The sequence below is a fragment of the Balaenoptera physalus genome (genome assembly GCF_965194825.1).
Source record: "Balaenoptera physalus genome assembly, chromosome: 20".
In the NCBI taxonomy this organism is placed as follows: domain Eukaryota; kingdom Metazoa; phylum Chordata; class Mammalia; order Artiodactyla; family Balaenopteridae; genus Balaenoptera; species Balaenoptera physalus.
The window spans coordinates 26,619,054-26,641,005 of record NC_138901.1 but is presented as its reverse complement, the minus strand read 5'-3'; the positions used below and the strand labels follow the sequence as shown (position 1 = coordinate 26,641,005).

Here is a 21,952-nt window from a genome sequence, read left to right as displayed (position 1 = left end):
TTACAAACAAAAAATGCTGAAGAGGGTGTGGAGAAAAGGGAACCCTCTTGCACTGTTGGTGGGAATGTAAATTGATGCAGCCACTATGGAGAACAGTATGGACGTTCCTTAAAAAACTAAAAATAGAACTACCATATGACCCAGGAATCCTGCTACTGGGCATATACCCTGAGAAAACCATAAATCAAAAAGAGTCATTTACCACCATGTTCATTGCAGCTCTATTCACAATAGCCAGGACATGGAAGCAACCTAAGTGTCCATCGACAGATGAAAGGATAAAGAAGATGTGACACATATATACAATGGACTAATATTCAGCCATAAAAAAAACGAAATTGAGTTGTTTGCAGTGATGTGGAGGGAACTAGAGTCTGTCATACTGAGTGAAGTAAGTCAGAAAAGAAAAACAAATACCGTATGGTAACACATATATATGGAATCTAAAAAAATAAATAAATAAATGGTTCTGATGAACCTAGGGGCAGGACAGGAATAAGGACACAGATGTGGAGAATGGACTTGAAGACATGGGGAGGCAGACAGGTAAGCTGGGACAAAGTGAGAGACTAGCATTGACTTATATATACTACCAAATATAAAATAGATAGCTAGTGGGAAGCAGCCGCACAGCACAGGGAGAACAGCTCAGTGCTTTGTGACCACTTGAGGGGTGGGATAGGGAGGGTGGGAGGGAGACGCAAGAGGGAGGAGATATGGGGATATATGTATATGTATAGCTGATTCACTTTGTTATAAAGCAGAAACTAACACACCATTGTAAAGCAATTATACTCCAATAAAGTTGTTAAAAAATAAAATAAAATAAAACATTGGAAAAAAAGGTGAACTACAACAAAGCTAAAAAATTTTTTTAAATAAATAAATAAAATAAAACAGCTGTAAAAAAAATGCAGATTCCCCAGTCCCAGGTGTGTTTTACCAGCCTTCCCAACCCCAAGTGCTTCTGATCCAGTTGGTCCACAGGCTGTGAATGGAAATGTTCTGTCACAGTGGAGCGTGCATGGGTATCAGAACCAGAATTACACCCTAAATTCTGACTCTGCCACTTGCCATATATATGAATTTATAGGAGTCACAAACTCCTCTGAACCTGTTTTCTCATCTATAAAAATCAGGATATCTGGGACTACCTTGGTGGCACAGTGGTTAAGAATCCAACTGCAAATGCAGGGGACACGGGTTCGAGCCCTGGTCTGGGAAGATCCCACATGCTGTGGAGCAACTAAGCCCGTGTGCCACAACTACTGAGCCTGCACTATAGAGCCCGCGAGCCACAACTACTGAAGCCCGTATGCCTAGAACCCATGATACAGAACAAGAGAAGCCACCACAAGGAGAAGCCCGTGCATCACAATGAAGTGTAGCCCCCACTCGCCACAACTAGAGAAAGCCCACACACAGCAATGAAGACCCAATGCAGCCCAAAATAAAAAAAAAAATTAAATTTAATTTAAAAATCAGGATCTCACTTATAGTGATGATATGCATTAAACTGTGTTCCCCTGCTAAAAAACATGTTTCAGTCCTAACCCCCAGAACCAGAAAATGTGACCTTATTTGGAAACAGGGTCATAGCTGATACAATTAGTTAAAATGAGGTCATACTGGAGCAGGGCGAGCCCTGAATCCAATATGATTGGTGTCCTTATAAGAAAACACACAGACACATGAACTAAAAATGCCATGTAATGGCAGAGACAGAGATGGAAGTGATGCAGCTGCAAATTGAGGAACACCAAGGATCGCCAGCAACTGCCAGAAGCTGGGAAGAGGCAAGGAAGGATTCTTCCCTACAGGTTTCAGAGAGAGTATGGCCCTGTGACACCTTGATATCTGTTGTTTGAAGTCACCTAGTTTGAGGTGCTTTGTTACAGCAGCCCTGGGAAATAAGTACAAATTAAGGTTCAAGGATTAGGGCACTAATGTGAGAGTTCCTACAAAGAGTATGTATGAATAAAGGAGGGTTCCCATCTCCTATACCCCAGTTTCTGATCTTCTAGTCATTTGTCAGCACTCAAACTCAACAGCATTGCAGCTGCCCATCCCTTCAAAGAGTTTAGGGTCCAGTGTGAAGTGGCAAGGAAAATTCTTTACAGGGTGATACACAAAGAAACTCAAAGTCCTTGTCCCATGAGCAGCCAGACAACAGCTCTCAAACCAGAGTAATATGATCAAAACCTAACTCTGCCTCTGCAGAAACAGCAGCAGCAGTGCTACCCCTGTGTGGCCACAGCAGCTGTCAGTGGCCCAGAAGGAAGCCTTCACCCCGAGCGGTCCGCTCCCCTCCTACCCACACCACCAAAGAAAAACACAAAGGCTGGATCAAAGAGCAAGTCAGACTTGGAAAAAAATTTCAGAAAAGTCATAAAATCTTAAAAAGAACTTTGAGTGATGTCCACTTGATGGGGTAAAAGAGAAAAGAGATGCAAGGGGCAAGCTATTTGAATATGAAAAGAAAAGAGTTGCTCTTAGAGTGAGTGAAGAATCATAAGACATCCATGTCAAAGAGGACTCGACTATCTCCCTATCTGCACCCCCATGTTCACTGCAGCATTATTCACAATAGCCAAGATATGGAAACAACCTAAGTGTCTGTCAACAGATGAATGGATAAAGAAGTTATGGTATTTATATACACATAGTGGACTATCATCCAGCCATAAGAAAGAAGGAAATCCTGCCGTTTGCAACATGGATGGACCTCAGAACATTATGCTAAGTGAAATAAACCAGACAGAGACAGACAAATACTGTATGATCTCACTTATATGTGGAATCTAAGATAGTCAAACTCAAAGAAACAGAGACTAGAATGGTGGTTACCAGGGGCCAGGGGGTGGGGGAAATGGGTAGATGTTGGTCAAAGGGTATAAACTCCTAGTTATAAAAAGGATAAGTTCTGGGGATCTGATGTACAGCACGGTGATTATAGTTAATAATAATGTATTATATACTTGAAAGTTGCTAAGAGAGTTGGTCTTAAATGTTCTCACCAAAAACAAAGAAATAGTAGTCATGTGATGTGATGGAGGTGTTACGAACGCTGTGGTGGTAATCTTATTGCAATATAAGTGTATCAAATCTGCACATTGTAGACCTTGAACTTACACAAGTGCTATATATATCAATTATATCTCAATAGAGCTGGGGAGAGGGGGACATCTCCCATCCCTGCTGCCCAGAGGACAATGAGCTTACCCTAATCCATTTTACAGAGAGGGAGACTGAGGTCCAAAGCCAGGAAGGTCTGTCCAAGGCTATATAGGTAAGTATGTAACAGAGCTGGGACCTGAGACTCCTGTCCCCCAGCCTCGTGCTTTTCTCCCCACACTGGGATTCCTGGGGAAATGCCTCATTCTTTTTTTTTTTTTTTTTAATTATTTATTTATTTATTTATTTATTTTTGGCCGTGTTGGGTCTTCGTTTCTGTGCGAGGGCTTTCTCTAGTTGCGGCGAGCGGGGGCCACTCTTCATCGCGGTGCGCGGGCCTCTCACTATCGCGGCCTCTCTGGTTACGGAGCACAGGCTCCAGACGTGCAGGCTCAGTAGTTGTGGCTCACGGGCCTAGTTGCTCCGCGGCTTGTGGGATCCTCCCAGGCCAGGGCTCGAACCCGTGTCCCCTGCATTGGCAGGCAGATTCTCAACCACCGTGCCACCAGGGAAGCCCAATGCCTCATTCTTTTGTCTGTGCAAGATTACAACATCCAAGATGGTTGATTGGGAGTGGTTTTCTAAAGCCATTAAGGCATGAGTGTGTGAAAGAAACCCCATAAGAGTGTGGCAGTAGGGATTCTGCCACTGAAGTCATTGCAAAGAGAAAATTTTTGATTTGTCATAAAAAATCAGACCCAGAAACTGTGCAGTGCAGCAACTCTAGACCGCACTCACCTAAGTCCACCTGTGAACCCTGCCCCGGGAATCTTCAAGGCACAGACACAGGACCCACTGGGCTCCTCTTACCCGAGATTGTGTCCTGACCCTTAGGACCCTAGAATGACTCAGCTGGAAGGGGCCTTTGGGGGTGTTCTGCTCAAACCCCCTCATTGCACTCTAAAAGCCAGGCCCAGAAAAGGAAGGAGCTAGTCTAAGAGAAGTGCTGAGTCAGGGAAGGAGTCAACTTGAACTCAGGTCTTCTGGCATTAATTCTACCTCCACACAATGCTAGGATTTTTTGGTTGTAAGTGTTACGGTCTGAATGTGTATGATAGACTGTATAGATTGAAGCTTTAACTCCCAATGTGATTATAGCTGGAGAGAAGGCCTCTAAGGAGGTAATTAAGGTTAAATGAGGTCATTAGGGTGGGGTCCTAGTTCAATAGGACTGATATTCTTATAAGAAGAGGGATTGACACCAGGAGAGGGCATGCACAGAGGAAGGGCCACTGAGGAGACACAGCAAGAAGGCAGAGACAAATCAAGGAGAGAGGCCTCAGGAGAAACCAATCCTGCTGGCACCTTAATCTTAAACTTCCAGATTCCAGAACTATGAGAAAACTAATGTCTGTTGTTTAAGCCACCCAGTCTGTAGTATTTTGTTATGGCATACCTAGCAAACTAACACAATAAGGAAGAGTCTCACTCAGCTCCCTCAAGTTTGGGGCATTTATTATTTCGATGCTTGCTAGAGTTGGAAAACCACTAGGCTAAGACTCCCTCCATCTTGGGCCCACACAAGTTGTGTTCAAATCACCAGTCATACCATAGGCCTATGCGCTAACTAGAAGCCTTTGAGAAGAATGAGGACCCTAAAACACATTAAAATAAATTGTTCCATATCCAGTTGCTTGATCCAAGTATAATTTCTTATTACCAAAGTCCAATTTTATTTCCAATTATTAGGCGTAGTTATTAATATCACAAAAATTTAGACCTATAAAGGATCTCAAAACCTCCATTTGCAAATGAAGAAAATAAAGCCCAGAAAGGTTGTGGGACTTTCCTAAGGTCACACAGCAAGTATGTGGCAGGACAGGAATTTGAAATGAAGAAAGTCTTAAGTGCCTCGTGCAGGGACAAGTGACTGAGATGGTGGTCACCCCTCTTACCCTATCCTTAGAGCTGCCCACTAGGCATACCCACCCTACCCTAACCCATTTGTGACAATCTAAACCACTGACCTCAGCAAGAAGCCTGGCTATATTTCTTAACTTCCCTTGATTTTGGCCTGAGAGTCCTTGGAGCCATGAAGTTCTTCGGGGCACATGCATGTCACTTTTACATCTCCCTTGCACCAGGACAGGCAGTCACATCATTGGTAGCTCCCAAGAGCAGACTGCCTATCCCCCATCCCTCTCTGGGAAGGAAAGAGAAATGTCCAGTTAGTCTGAGGAGTCAATGTGTCCCCTAGAAGTGGACTCTGCCTGGAAAATACCCTAGACAAGCCACCTACAGTGGGCACAGAAGCCTTGCAAGAGAGGGATGGGGGGAAGCACAGATTTTACAGGGGGTTAGAAAGCCTCACATCTGCTGCCACGCTGAGCACAGCCAGCCTCCTTCATATTTCCCCTCTTCCTTTCTGGCACTTAGAAGGATTCTAAACCCTGTACCCCAGTACCAAAAATAGGCACAATTGCTCAAGCACAATTTCTCACATTTCCTTTATATCCCCTGCTCTATCTGTGCCTCTGGACAGTCTTGGGACAGTATTATAACTTATCATCATACACATTTTATAAGACAATGAGGGTCAAAGAAGTGAGACAAGTCCAAGGATAGTTGGTCATTCACGCAGCACAGCTGGGATAAGAATCTGGGCCAAAGCAGAAACTAACATAACATTGTAAAGCAATTATACTCCAATAAAAATGTTAAAAAAAAAAAAAAGAATCTGGGCCATCTGACCTACTTTTTTTTTTTTTTTTTTTTGCCTCACTGTGAGGCATTCAGGATCTTCCCCAAACAGGGATTGAACCCACTCCCCCTGCAATGGAAGCCAGGAGTCTTAACCACTGGACCACCAGGGAAGTCCCAGACTCTGGGCCATCTGAATCCACACCTGTGCCCTCCGCCATGCCGGTCCTTCCTGCAATCCCACCACAAGGCAAATCCTAGTAATTTATTGCCTTGCTTAAAACCCTCCATGGCAAAAAAGGAGTCTCTTGCACTGTTGGTGGGGATGTAAATTGGTGCAGCCACTGTGGAGAACAGTATGGAGGGTCCTCAGACAACTAAAAATAGACTTACCACATGACCCAGTGATCCCAATCTTCGGCACATATCTGGAGAAAACCATAATTCAAAAAGATACATGCACCCTAATGTTCATAGCAGCTCTATTTACAATAGCCAAGACATGGAAACAACCTAAGTGTCCATCATCAGATGAATGGATAAAGAAGGTGTGGTGTGTATACACAATGGAATATTAGTCAGCCATAAAAGAAGAATGAAATAATGCCATTTGGCATGGATGGACCTAGAGATTATCATACTAAGTGAAGTAAGTCAGACAAAGACAAATATTATATGATATCACTTATATGTGGAATCTAAAAAAATGATACAAATGAACTTATTTGCAAAACAGAAATAGACTCACAAACTCAAAAACAAACTTATGGTACCAAAGGGGAAGGGGGGTGGGGGATAAATTAGGAGTTTGGGACTAACACACTACTATATATAAAATAGATAAACAACAAGGACCTACTGTATAGCACAGGGGACTATACTCAATATCTTGTAATAACCTATAATGGAAAAAAATCTAGGGACTTCCTTGGTGGTCCAGTGGCTAAGACCCCCAATGCAGGGGGCCCAGGTTCAATGCCTGGTCAGGGAACTAGAAGATCCCACATGCCGCAACTAAGAGCTCGCATGCAGCAACTAAAGATCCCACATGATGCAACGAAGATCCAGTGCAGCCAAATAAATAAATAATTTTTTTAGAAGGAATCTAAAAAAGAATATATATATATATAACTGAATCACTTTGCTGTACACCTGAAACTAACACAACACTGTAAATCAACTATATTTCAATAAAAAGTTTTTTTTAATTCTTTTAAAAAACACTTCATGGCTTCTCATACCCCCAGAACCAAATTCCAGTTCCTGAGCCTGGCTGGGCGGACCTTCACAACCTGGCCTCTTCTGACTTCTGCTGCTGTCCCTCCCCCTGTGTGCCCCACAACCTGCTTCTGTGCTTTTGCCAATACTGTACCCTCTGTCAGGCATGCCCTTCCCCTCCTTCTCCACTTGGCAAATGTCCATTCTCCATTGAAGACTCCAGTGTTACTCAACCTGGAAAGAGTGAGTCGGTTCTCCCCACCATCTGCCTTTGCCCTGTTAATGCTTCTGGGCTTGCAGTTACCTTTGCTGCCCTGTAATTATTGCCCTGTTGGACTACGCTGTGAACACTTGGAAGGCAGGACCTGGCTCTTTTCCATCTCTGATTCCCCAGCCCAGGTGTGAAACCTTGACTACAGTGACTGGAGTTGATTCCATCTGCTGCCACCAAGCTGTCTGGGACAGGAAGGAGTCAGCTCCCATAACCCGAGACTCCTGCTGAAGCAAAATGGAAATATGCAGAACTCCTCTCTCTACATTAGGAACACATGAAAGGCTCCAGCAATAAACATTTTTTAAACAATAATAGCAACATGTCTACCTGTTCTTGAAGAGCAGGGGATTGCACAGAGGCTGTCTTTCCCAAGGATTTCACTCCCGCCACTCCCAACAAGTCAGAATGAACCAAGCTTTTTGTCAAGTGCCAGGGGGACAGCTTCAGTGAAGCCCAAGAGGCAGATCCTGGAAATAAAGGGGGAAAAGAGGAACCTCTGAGAACTCATTGGGTCACTGGGTCTTCACCCAACACCTTGTGATTCCTGCCCCTCCAAGGGTGGGAAAGACAAAAAAGGAAGACTAAACTTAGACTAGTTGATGTTGCTGCCTCTCGGCCAATGACTGGGACAAGCAATTCATTCTAGTAGCTGTACATACGTGTAGCTAATCGTTAGAGCGTTGAGTCCTGCAGGAAGTGATTATTAAGGCCAATGACAGGGGATCAAAGGGACTTTAAAAAATACAAAGGTCAGGAGTACTCCCCTGACTAATTAAATCATGACCTCTGGAGTTGAATCCTGGGCATCAGAATTTTTTAAAGCTCCCAGATGATTCTAATGCCAGGCATGGTTGAAAAATACTGGCCTAGATGCAGGGCCGGGAAAACAGTGTCAGGCAAGGCACCTCGTTGTTCATTCATTCATCCTGCTTCCCTGAGACCAGGTCCTGCCAGTCACTGGGTCAAGGGCGAGTAATAGAAAAAGGAGTTATGCTCTCCTGGTTCACGAAGCTCAGGGTCTGCTCCCAGAGCCGTGAGGCCTGGCCTCTGAGAACAAGGCTATCATGTCAGGGGACTGGGGATGCCATCTAGAACAGAGATTCCCAGGCTTTGGTATTCATAGATATAAAAAAATTAAAATGAGGGAACTGGTGGTGTTGGTTGACCAGCTTTTAATTTTTCCGAAAAAAGCAATAGAGTACTATTTTAAAAGAACTATCATTGATCATTAAAAATCAACCATAAAAATGAATCTCATTTTAAGTCCTCTGGATCATAAGATCTTTTGGAGAATGAAGCCTGTCTATCATTTTCAGCTGCATCCCAAGGGCCAAGATGGACACACATTTGGAATGGAACAATGGTGACAGCAATGATGATGATAACAATGTTTATTAAGTGTTGACTAAACTAACCCCATGCCAGGCCCTGCTGCTTAGTCCTCTCGTGACCTCCCTGAATTCTTAGAGCAAACCCAGGAGGTATTTGTATCACTCGGGGTTCAGTACAATAAACTCTTGTGTAAATGTTTAGTCCTTTGCCTCCTATAGAAGGGCCTGAGCGGAAAAAGCAAATGTAGATCCCTAGAAAGGGGATTTCCATTGGTACTGAGTTTTTTCCTAGAATCCATGGCACTTGAGCTTAGGGTTTTAAGTCAGAGGCAGAACTGTTCGCGAATGGAGTGGAGGAGGCTCCACCATCCACCTGAGTGGGTGATGGTTGAGGAGAGGCCAGATCATCTGCACTACCACCAAGTCTATCTCACTGTATGAATCCAGCCCTTTACGCACAGGAGAGCAGGGTCTGTAGCAGTGTAGCCTCAGCTTGTCCATTTGAAATCTGTGAGTAATATGAGATTTGTGCCACGTTCTTGGTTTGCATTTCCCATCGAGTATTTTAGGAACTTCCAGAATAGATCTGAGCAGTAAAAATGTGCCATGGCAGGGTATACCTACAACAGAGACATTCAACCGTAGCCCAGTGCTGTGCCTGCCCTTAATCACTAAGATAATGATCTAAGAATCACAGATGCATTTTTAGTTTTAACCATATAACCTAGAAATCAGTTATTCAGACAGGCATTTTAAATTCATCTGTTTTGGTTGGATTTAGGGTTATTATCATTCCTTATGAAAAGGAAGGTAACCCAGAAGCTTACTATTCAGAAGGCTATGACAGATGCATTCCAGAAACTGCTGATTGTGGTTTTAGGTAAGACCTTTTTGACTGTCCTTGAAGTGCTTCAGTTTCAGTGAGCAAATCAACTTATTTGAAAAGTTAATTGGATGAAAATAATGGTTATCTAAAACATTACGTATTCTTTCATTCACCAGATGCTTTCACAGCAGCAGTCTTAAATTTGTTCTTTGTGGCATTTATGAGAAAAACGACAGCAACTATTATTGTCCCCGGTGTTTAGATGTAGAATGACTTGCCTCAGTTCATACAGAAAGTGTTTGATCCAGTTCTTCCTCAATTGCTTGCTTACCATACAGAATAGTGTAGTGATTATAAGCCTTGGACACCTGTGTTTGAGTCCTACCTTTGTCTCTCAGATTTTTTTGTTGTTGTTGTTGCAATTTTAGGTTTTCCTAGCCAGAGACATTTGAAGGTATTTAATATCTCTAAGCTGCAATTTTTTTATCTGCAAATAGGGTTAGTAATTCAGCTTATCACCTAATGGGGGATATTGTAAGAGGAAATGAGATGATGAATGTCAAAATTTAGAACTATGCCTGAAACATAGTAAGCAGACAAAATATATTGACTATTATTATTATCATTGTTTTCTTGTTGAAGAGTTTATTAGATTATGTTTTTGGAATCCATTTAATTTCAGTTTTCATTTCTGATATATTGGGTGAATATGATTCTTATATAATAATCGGCTACGTTTTTGTGAGCCTTGAAAGTGGTCATGTTACTGAATAGCGTTGATTGTGTTCCCTATCGAGTTATACAGCGGTGAGAATGTCACAGGCTGTGCCCAAAGGAAACTTTATGATTAGTAGATTCCCGGAACAGAATTGCTCCCCTGCTTCACAGCCCTGCAGGCTTAGAGACTGAGAAATCCTAGCTAAGTTGTCAGAGACCTTATTTGCTTGTAAGAGTTGACCCTGGATTGGTCTTGGCCTTCCAGCCTGGGCAGTCTTTCCAGTGAAGTTTGACTTCCCTGGTCATCAGGCAGAATCTCCATCAGCTGTCAACTCTGGGTAACAACCTTTAAGAACCAAACTAAATGTCTGGGTTGTTTGTCCCTAATATGCAAAGGTATTGCTTATAGGTACTCAAAACTCCTTAAACCAAAAAGCCTGGTGGCTCTAGCTTGCCTTGAGGAAAGCTGTATTGTCCAAAAGATACATGGGCCAGTTTCTGCCAGTAGAGTGTTCAAATGCTCTCTCTCTCTGTCTCTGTCTCCAAAGCTTTGTTCATTGTATCTGGTAGAATTTTGGTCCCAAGGAGTAGGCCCTTGCCTTGTTTCTAATATGAAATATCTATTATAGTCCAGTGGTATCTATCCCAGGTTTGAACTCACTTTGACCCCCACCTAATGCCTTCCTATTTAATTGTATTGTGATTGAACATTTTTGTTTCCACAGCTTTGAATTCCTGTGTCATTATTCTTTAGTTCTTATTTCTAAGATCATAAATGTTTTTGAACCAAAGTTGACACTTCTCATATATTTTTTCACAAATAATTATGATAAAAACTGAAGTGTCAGATGAGGGAACTTCTAGGAAAATGCTCTTATTTTCTGCTTTTAGAAATCAAAAGAATGTCTAATTATTGGGTGCTACCATTGTATACAGGAAGTGTTAGAACAAGAAAACTTCTGAATTGATCCTTGTTAACTTTATTTCAGAAAGTGGTAAAATAGCTGTGGCATATAGACCCTGTGAAGAGGTCACAGATGCTAGAACCAAAGAGGAACTACAGGATTTAATTCAAGTATGTGGAGATAAAAACTCAAGGGGTACACAGCCAGTGTAGCCATAATTCAAAACAACCAGCAGGATGTGGAAAACTTTGGCATGTCTACTCAGCTCTGTCAACCTTCGGAAAATGTGAAACTCTGAAACTGCTTTTGAGGCAGGGAATTTCTAGGGCTTTTCCAAGTCCCGAGCCTTATCTCTGGCCCCTTATTTGAAGTTTGGAGAGCAGGATTGAGGGCCATCAGTGTACGTCTACAGTTGTGGACACAGGAGAAGACACAGGCCTTTTAGAACTCCCCTCAAATAGAATTGCAGGGATTTGGGAACAAAGTAACTATGGCCTTAAGTGTGATTATGCTACAGTGTTTAAAAAGTATTCATGCCTTTCAAGTAAGGTATATTACCCAGGTCTCAGCATCTCATATATATCTTGCGTTAAATATTTTGCCGAAGAACCTTTCTGTAAATCAATTATATGGATGCCTCGAATTAGGGATTAAGTTGTCAACGTAATTTCTAAAAGGAAACATTAATGTACTGCATATAGGATTTTTATTAAAAAAGGAGCAAAAAATGTGTTTCATGTCATTGAGAGCTTAATTTGGGGCTAGATTTCTGATTATTTAACTCACCCCAATGTTGCAGAGTTTGTTTTGAAGGGAAGAAAGTAGAGAAAGAAAAGGTGGTTATGTTCTGAAAAATGTAAAAATTTTGAAAGTTTTTCCTGTACAAAATAATTATTTTAATTCAATTTAAATCAGTCAAGGAAACTTCAAACGTATCCATGTTTGGGCTTTAAGAAGTCTAGCTTCCTGTGAAATGTGAGAGGAAAGGATTCCGTATTGATACTAAAGATTTCGGAAACCTGATTATAACAACAGATCCATTCCTAAATGAGGCCAATCTTGGAATCAGTTCCATTTAGAAACCATTATGTGTTAGGCACTGGAAATAAGATGAAGCTCATTCTCTCTTGGAGTTTAGGTGTTAAAGGTGTACCAGACAATTAAAAAGGACTAAAATTAAATAGATTATGAAAAGGACTGTGAAGAAATTAAACTGGGAGCTAGTTACAGTATTTGAAGAAAATTACTTACCATGCTGACTTTAACATTCTAAGTGTCTTCTCCATGTTTGAACACAGGGTAGACCTCTGCAAAGCGACACTGTAGTTTTTTTCTAGATTAATGGCTCTGTTGAGACAAGGTGGGATAGGGGAAGTTTTCCATGCTAATGTAAAGGGCCATACACTTGGTTTTAGACTCTCTTTCCCAGAATGAATTGCTCACCTGCCCCAAAGCCCTCCTACAGAAGTTCTGGAGTCATCACTGATTCAGTGGTAACGGCTAATAATAGAGTGGTGAATTAATAATGAGACGTGAATACTGAGAGTTTGGAGGAAATGGCACCATTTTATTTTTACTTTTTTATTTTGTTTTTATTTTTTAACATCTTTATTGAAGTATAATTGCTTTACACTGGTGTGTTAGTTTCTGCTTTATAACAAAGTAAGTCAGTTATACATATACATATGTTCCCATATCTCTTCCCTCTTGCGTCTCCCTCCGTATCCCACCCCTCTCGGTGCTCACAAACCACCGAGCTGCTGTGACAAAGTGAGAGAGTGGCATGGACATATATAGGCAACATTTTACAATAATTGTAAGGTGTGTTCCCCTCCCGCCACCATAACTCGTGCTCATTTTGCAGGTCAGCTACTTTTCTTGTCAGCCGTGTGGCCAAAGGGAGGAAGAATGTCTCTCAGACTTCAGCTTTGAGGAGGAAGAGTTCAGATTGCCAGAACTGGACTAGCACTTTTGAATTTCCCAGAATGCCAGGTCCTGTGGTTTCCTTGGGAAGCTCAGCATCCTCACAAACCCCCCTCCACCCCTGGGCTGCCGGAGTTTGGGGCCACTCGGGTCTGCAGCCCAAATCCCGCCTCATTGTTTGGGGCCAGGGAGGGCAGGGAGTGCTTGGGAAGAGGGCCCAGCAAGAGGTAATTGTCGCCTTTGCAAGGGGAAGGATGGCTTGCGCCCTGGGGTCTCTGGGAAAAAGGCCCACTCTGGTGGCGTGGATTGGATCTCCGCACGAACCTAATAAAGGTGGCAGAACTAAAGATGTCGTAAATAATGGGTTGGACGTTAGATGGGGGAGGGGCATGCAGTTGCTAATGTGAGCTCTAGCATCGGCGCTGGCATAGCAGTTCAGCTCAGATGCAGGATATGGCTCTGGCTCCTCAGTGGCCTGTGTCACTGCGCCTGGGAGCCGCCGCGTGTTATGTCCCGGCTGCGCCTTTGGTTGCCACAGCTCTTCCTCACGTGGCAACTACTGTGGTTTCTAGTCCAGGCAGTTCAGCCTCCGGAGTGGGCCTTAGACCCCATCCAGGTGATCCCCAACCCTGCGCGCCTGACCGAGGCTTGGTCTTTATACGCCTCAGACCCCCCTCACAAATTGCCCCATGCCCTTACACGCCTGGCAGCAGCCGGGGGCTATAATTACTGGACGTCCTCGTCTCCAGTCCAGATGTTGGCCCCGCCTCATCAGGAGTTGACTGAGACTGAGGTTCCATACCCAGACACGGATTCGGTTGGAGAGCTGCCTACAGGGCCAGTTCAGTTTGGTTTTCCACATCAGGATCTGAATAACAAGCAAACCCAACATCAAAAGCTCCCAGAGGAAGTGCCAGTGCTGGATTGGAATCAGAATCAGGCCTTGGTTCTGCCTTCTCAATGCAAATATAAGACGAAAAACATAGGTCTAGATCAGGCTGAAGGTCACCAATCATTTGAAATACTTGTTCCACCTCTAGGTAGTAAGAGCTCAAAACCAATGAAGTTTCTTGTTTCACCCCCAAGCCTGAAGAAAGATCTAGTTCAGCATTGATGGCTTGCCAAAGTTGTTGAAACTACAGGCCAATTTGAAAAAAAACTCAGGGTCTAGAACAACAGTTGCAGGGTGATTATTTAGATCCCAGTATGCATGCCTTTTATCCTGAGGACAGCCTACCTACAGATTTTCTAGGGAGCCCAGATGAACCTCCAGAGCCCCCTGAGGAAGCTGAAATTTCTCCATCCCAGCAGGAGGCCCAAACTCATCATCTAGAGCTCTCTGAGGAGGCTGAATCTTTACCCCAGCAAGAGGCCCCTGCTCAGCATCCACAGACCCCTGAGGAGGTTGAATCTTTTTCACCCCAGGCAGAGGCCCGGGCTCAGCATCCAGAGCCCACTGAAGAGGTAGAACCACCTCCAGTTCAGCAGGAGGCTCCATCTCAGCCTTCAGAGGCCCCTGAGGAACTAGAAACTTCAAGTCCTCAGGAGGCCCTAGCCAAGCCTTTGGAGACACTTAAGGAGGTTGTAGTTCAACCAGTAGCACATCATGGGGTAAATGAAGCTCAGCAGTCAAACTTGTACAATGTCACTGTTAAACCTCTGGATCTGGCACTTTCCATAACTCACAGGTAACTAAAGAGGTTGAACCTTCTCCAGTCCAGCAGGAGACCCCATCTCAGCCTCCAGAGAGCCCTGAGGAGGTTGAACCTCCGCCAGTCCAGCAGCGGGCCCCATCTCAGCCTCCAGAGCTCCCTGAGGAGGTTGAACCTTCTCTACTCCATCAAGAGGCCCCAACTCAGGCTCCAGAGTTCCCTACTGAGTATGTACTCCAAATTCCAGTGAGTGATGAGGTAGCATCTCTCCCTGGCGTTCAGCGTCACGCTCATTCAAACTTGCCCAGTGTTACACTTCAACCTCTGGATTTGGAACTTAGCATCACTCCAGAGCCCATTCCGGAAGCTGAATTTCCTACAGCTCAGCAGGAGGACCTGGCTCCTCCTCTTGAGCATCTTGAGGAGACAGAATCTTCTCCAATCCAACAAGAGACGTCAGCTAAGCCTCCAGAGCCTCCTGGAGAGGTTGAGCCTTCACGTGAGCGGGAGCAACCAGCTCCGCCTTCTGAGCCTCCCGGGGAAGTTGAACCTTCTCCAACCAAGCAGGAGTCCACAGGTCAGCCTCCAGAGCCTCTTGTGGAAGCTGAGCCTGCTCCAAGTGAAGAGGAACAACCGACTCAGCCTTCTGAGCCTACAGAGCCTCCTGAGGAGGTGAAGCGAGCAACCCAGCAGGAGACCCCAGCTCAGCTTTCAGTCTTTTGGAGAAGCTGAAACTTCTGCAACCCAGGAGAAAGCCTCAGCTCAGTCTCCAGAGCCCCCTAATGAGGCAGCATCTTCTCCAACCCAGCAGGAGATCCCAGCTCTGTCTCCAGTGGAGACAGAACCTTCTGCAACCCTGCAGGAGCAATCAGCTCAGCCTCCAGAGCCTTCTTGAGGGGAGGTGGAACTTTCTCCAACTCAACAGGAACAGCCAGCTCAACCTCCAGAGCATCATGAAATGACAGTTTCACCTCCAAGTCACCATCTCGCTCAGGATTCAAACTTATCCAGTGTCGCTGTCAAACCTGCAGATGTGGAGCTTACCATAAAAAAAGAACCCACTCCAGAGGTGGGACCTTCTCCAAATCAGCACAAGCCTTCAGCTCAGCCCTCAGTGCCCCTTACTAATGCAGAATTTTCTACAACCCAGCATGAGGCCCCCACGCTGCCTTCACAGCCACCTGAGGAGGTTGAACGTTTGCCAGTTCAACAGGATGCGCCAGCCCAATCTCCAGAAGCCAGTACACATATTAAACCTTCAGTACAAGAGGAGACCCCAGCTCAGTATCCAGAGCATCCTGGAGAAGAAGTTATACCTGCCACAACCCAACAGGAGACTCCAGATCAGCATCCACAGGCTCCTGAGCTTGTACCTTCTCCACCTCAGCAGGAAGCCACAGCTCAGCCTCCACAGTCTCCTGGTGAGGTTGACTCCTCTCCAACCCAGTCTCCAGAGCTCTCTAATGTGACTGTAGTTTTCTCTCCAGAGCATCATGTGATAACAGTTTCTCCTCTAGGTCAGGATCAAGCTCAGCTTCTGCAGCGGCCCGATGTCACTGTTAAACCTGTGGATCTTGCACTTACCTTAACTGCAGTGTTCACTAATGATGTTGAAACTTCCCCACCCCAACAAGAAACCTCAGCTCAGTCTACAGTGTCCCCTGAGTAGTTGGAACCTTTGTCAGTCCAGCAAGAGTTTTCAAATCAGCATCCAACCCCCTCTGAAAATGTTGAACCTCTCCAGTTCAGCAGGGAGCTCCAACGCAACCTGAAGAGCTTCCTGAGGAAACTGAACCTTCTCCAAGGCAGCAGGAGAGCTCAGCTCAGCATCCGAAGCACACTGAATGGGTTGGACCTTCTCCAGTCCAGCATCAGCACCCAACTCAGCCTCCAGGGGCCTCTACAGATGGTGCAGATCAACCTTCAGTACATAATGAAGTGACATTCTCACCTCTAGGTCCAGGTGAAGTTGAACATCCAGTGTTGCCTAATATCACAGGTAAACACGTGGATCTGGCGGTTGCTTTAACTCTAAAGCCCACTAAAGAGGTTGAACCTCCTCCAGTGCAGCAGGAGGACCCTACTCAGACTCCAGATCCCCCTGGAGGGATAGAGCTTTCTTTAGTCCAGGCGGAGGCCCCAGCCCAGTCTCCAGTTCCACAGGGGCGCTCAGCTATATCTCCTGAGCCCCCTAAGGAGGTGGTACCTTCTCCCACACAGCAGGAGCTTCAGGCTCAGTCATCAGAGATCCCTGCAAAGGTGGAACTATTTTCAATCCCTCAAGGGACCCTTCCTCAGCTTCTACAGCCCCCTGAGAATATGGAGTCTTCTCCAGTCCAACAGGAGTTCCCAGACCTACCTCTGGAACCCCTGAAAGAGACAGAAACTTCTCCAGCCCAGCAGGAGGCCCCATCTTAGCCTCCAGCGCCACCTAAGGAGGTTGTAGCACAAACTCCAGTGCATTATGAGATGCCAGTTCCAACACTAGGACAGGATCAAGCTCAGCATTCAAACTTGCCCAGTGTCACAGTTCAACCTTTGGACCAGGGGCTTCCCACAGCTCCAGAACCTACAACGGAGGCTGAACATTCCGCAGTCCTGCAGCAGACTGCAGTTCCTCCAACATACCCCGAGGTGACATTTCCAAATCCAGAGCAAGTTCAGGCTCAGCATCCCACCTTTACTGAGGTCACAGTTCAACCTTTGGACCTTCAATTGACCATAATGCCAGAACCCACTAAGGAGGATGAAGCTTCTCCAACCATGCAGGAGACCTTAACCCAGCCTCCAGAACCACCTAAGGAGGTTTTTGTAGCTCAGCCTCCAGTATATCAGAACCCAATTGTTCCAACACAAGATCAGGATCACACTGAGCCTCCAACATCACCCAGTGTCACAGTTCAACCTTTAGACGAGGGGCTTACCACAACTCCAGAACCTACTATGGAGGCTGAACATTCCACACCCCTGCAGGAGACTATGTCCCTCCAACATACCCCGAGGTGACACTTCCAAATCCAGAGCAAGTTCAGGCTCAGCATCCAACCTTGACTGAGGTCACAGTTCAACCTTTGAACCTCTTACTTATGTTAACTCTGGAATCCAGTATGGAGGTTGAACCTTCTCCAACCATGCAGCAGACCCAAGCTCAGCCTCCAGAGCTCATTAAGGAAGTTGTAGCTCAGTCTCCATTGTATCCCGAGGTGACAGTTCCAGCACCAGATCAGGATCATGCTGAGCAGCCAACATCACCCAGTATCACAGTTAAACCTTTGGACCTGGAGCTTACCACAACTCCAGAACCTACTACAGAGTCTGAATATTCTACAGCCCAGCAGCAGACTACAGCTCCCCCTCCAAATACCCTAAGGTGACACTTGCACAGCCAAGCCTGACTCAAGTCACAATTCAACCTATGCATGTGGAACTTACCGTTACTGCAGGATCCAATATGGAGACTGTACCTTCTGCAATCATGCAGGAGACCCCAACTCAGCCTCCAGAGGCACCTCAGGAGGTTGTAGTTCAATCTCCATTCCAGCAGGAGGTGACAGTTCCAACCCCAACTAAGGATCAAGGTCAGCATTCAACATCATCCAGTGTCACAGTTCATCATGTGGACCTAGAGCAAACCACAACTCCAGAACCCACTATGGAGGTTGGACATTCTACATCCCTACGGCAGACTACAGCTCCCCCTCCAAAACACCCTGAGGTGACACTTGCACAACTACACCTGACTCAAGACACAGTTCCACCTGTGGACCTAGCAGTTAACATATCTCAGCAACCAAGGCCATCTGAGACAGTTCTTTTTCCTTTGACTCAGTATTCAGTATCCACAGGTATTCCTGATGTAAAATATACCCCAGAAAAGAAGCAGCCAGAACAGAATGCCACCACAAACATTAGCATATGTGAGCTCTGTACCTGCAAAAATGAGACACTGTCGTGTGTTGTTCTCAGCCCAAAGAAAAAGCTCCACAGAGTGCCTGAGCCAGAGCCTAACACCTACAATGGCGCCTTCACCATCATGTAAGAATCGCCTTTCCTCATTTGTTCTCTGCATCCTGCCTGACATGGCAGCCTTTCTTCAGGTCTTCCTGGGTCCTCCTTATCTCCCAATCCACATAGACTGACTTTCTGTTTCCACCTTTTGTTTGTCCATGATTCCTTATCTTCATTCTCCTTCTTACTATTTTTCCCTCTCCTCCAGTCTTTTACTTTTAATTGCCCTTATTTTTTCCTTCTCCATTTTTTACCCCATTATTTAATTTCTTAACATCTACTCTTCTCCCATCTTTATTCCATCTTCTTTACATCAACATGTCCCTCTCCCCATCTCATTGGCGGTAATACAGCAAAGTGGTTAAGAATAGAGATTCTGGAGCCAGACTACCTGGGTTTTAACCCAGGTCTGTCATTTATTAGCTTTATGACTCAATTTCCTCATCTGTAAAATGGGGATTATGGTAGTCATCATCGCATAGGATGACTCCTATGACTCCTAAATCTCCCAATGACTCTAATCTTAAGGATTCTCTATGTAGAGTATCATGTCATCTGCAAACAATGACAGCTTTACTTCTTCTTTTCCGATTTGGATTCCTTTTATTTCTTTTTCTTCTCTGATTCCTGTGGCTAACACTTCCAAAACTATGTTGAATAATAGTGGTGGGAGTGGGCAACCTTGTCTTGTTCCTGATCTTAGTGGAAATGGTTTCAGTTTTTCACCATTGAGGACAATGTTGGTTGTGGGTTTGTCATATATGGCCTTTATTATGTTGAGGAAAGTTCCCTCTATGCCTACTTTCTGCAGGGCTTTTATCATAAATGGGTGTTGAATTTTGTCAAAAGCTTTCTTTGCATCTATTGAGATGATGATATGGTTTTTCTCCTTCAATTTGTAGGCAGAACACTCTATGACATAAATCACAGCAAGATCCTTTTTGCCCCACCTCCTAGAGAAATGGAAATAAAAACAAAAATAAACAAATGTGACCTAATGAAACTTAAAAGCTTTTGCACAGCAAAGGAAACCATAAACAAGACCAAAAGACAACCCTTAGAATGGAAGAAAATATTTGCAAATGAAGCAACTGACAAAGGATTAATCTCCAAAATTTACAAGCAGCTCATGCAGCTCAATAACAAAAAAAAAACAAACAACCCAATGCAAAAATGGGCTGAAGACCTAAATAGACACTTCTCCAAAGGAGATATATAGATTACCAACAAACACATGAAAGAATGCTCAACATCATTAATCATTAGAGAAATGCAAATCAAAACTACAATGAGATATCATCTCACACCGGTCAGAATGGCCATCATCAAAAAATCTAGAAACAATAAATGCTGGAGACGGTGTGGAGAAAAGGGCACCCTCTTGCATTGTTGGTGCGAATGTAAATTGATACAGCCACTATGGAGAACAGTATGAAGGTTCCTTAAACAACTACAAATAGAACTACCATACGACCCAGCAATCCCACTACTGGGCGTATACCCTAAGCAAACCATAATTCAAAAAGAGTCATGTACCAATATGTTCATTGCAGCTCTATTTACAATAGCCAGGACATGGAAGCAACCTAAGTGTCCATCGACAGATGAATGGATAAAGAAGTTGTTGCAGAGAGAGGAGAAGATGGCAGAAGAGTAAGAAGCGGAGATCACCTTCCTCCCCACAGATACATCAGAAATACATCTACACGTGGAACTGCTCCTATAGAACACCCACTGAATGCTGGCAGAAGATCTCAGGCCTCCAAAAAGGCAAGAAACTCGCCACATCCCTGGGTAGGTCAAAAGAAAAAAAAAAAAACAGAGACAAAAGAATAGGGACGGGACCTGCACCAGTGGGAGGGGGCTGTGAAGGAAGAAAGGTTTCCACACACTAGGATGCCCCTCCGTGGGCAGAGACTGCGGGTGGTGGAGGGGGGAAGCTTCGGAGCCATGGAGGAGAACGCAGCAACAGGGGTGTAGAGCACAAAGTGGAGAGATTCCCGCACAGAGAGCAGTGCCGACCAGCACTCACCAGCCCGAGAGGCTTGTCTGCTCACCTGCCAGGGTGGGTGCGGGCTGGGAGCTGAGGCTCAGGCTTCGGAGGTCGGATCCCAGGGAGAGGACTGGGGTTGGCAGTGTGAACACAGCCTGAAGGGGTTAGTGCACCACAGCTAGCTGGGAGGGAGTCTGGGAAAAAGTCTGGACCGACTGAAGAAGCAAGAGACTTTTTCTTCCCTCTTTGTTTCCTGGTGCGCGAGGAGAGGGGATTAAGAGCGCTGCTTAAAGGAGCTCTAGAGACAGTCGCGAGACGTGGCTATCAGCGCGGACCCCAGAGATGGGCATGAGACGCCAAAGAGGCTGCTGCAGCCACCAAAAAGCCTCTGTGCGAGCACAGGTCACGCTCCACACCTCACCTCCTGGAAGCCTGTGCAGCCCGCCATTGCCAGGGTCCCGTGATCCAGGGACAACTTCTCCAGGACAACGCACTGCGGGCCTCAGACTGGTGCAACATCACGCAGGCCTCTGCCGCCCCAAGCTCGCCCCGCACTCCGTACCCCTCTCTCCCCCCCGGCCTGAGTGAGCCAGAGGCACCGAAGCAGCTGCTCCTTTAACCCCATGCTATCTGAGCGAAGTACAGACACCATCAGGTGACCTACATGCAGAGGCGGGTTCAAATCCAAAGCTGAACCCCGGGAGCTGTGCGAACAAAGAAGAAAAAGAGAAATTTCACCCAGCAGCCTCAGAAGCAGTGGATTAAAGCTCCACAATCAACTTGACGTACCCTGCATCTGTGGAATACCTGAATAGACAATGAATCATCCCAAAATGAGGAGGTGGACTTTGAGAGGAAGATATATTATTTTGTCCCCCTTTTCCTCTTTTTGTGAGTGTATATGTGTATGCTTCTGTGTGAGATTTTGTCTGTATAGCGTTGCTTTCACCATTTGTCCTAGGGTTCTGTCCGTCCTTTTTTTAAAAAATTTTTTCTTAATAATTATTTTTTATTTTAATAACTTTATTTTATTTTATCTTACTTTATTTTATTTTATTTTATCCTCTTTCTTTCTTTCTTTCTTTCTATTTTTTCTCCCTTTTATTCTGAGCCATGTAGATGAAAGGCTCTTGGTGCTCCAGCCAGGCATCAAGGCTGTGCCTCTGAGGTGGGAGAGCCAACTGCAGGACACTGGGCCACAAGAGACGTCCCAGCTCCACGTAATACCAAATGGTGAAAACCTCCCAGAGATCTCCATCACAACACCAAGACCCAGCTTCACTCAATGACC

General features: G+C 45.0%; 1 protein-coding gene across 1 annotated transcript; it reads left to right on the top strand.

Moving 5' to 3' along the window:
* The first annotated feature begins 5,875 nt into the window (after positions 1–5,875).
* Positions 5,876–21,059, top strand: LOC309651229 (uncharacterized protein). Its single transcript, XM_082443671.1, is given in 8 exon segments — positions 5,876–11,255; positions 12,950–13,825; positions 14,434–14,619; positions 14,697–14,906; positions 15,562–16,314; positions 16,405–16,569; positions 17,079–17,637; positions 17,640–21,059. Coding segments are annotated over 7 exon segments (2,709 nt in total). The 5' UTR covers positions 5,876–11,255; positions 12,950–13,384; the 3' UTR covers positions 18,035–21,059.
* Positions 21,060–21,952: the final 893 nt, after the last annotated feature.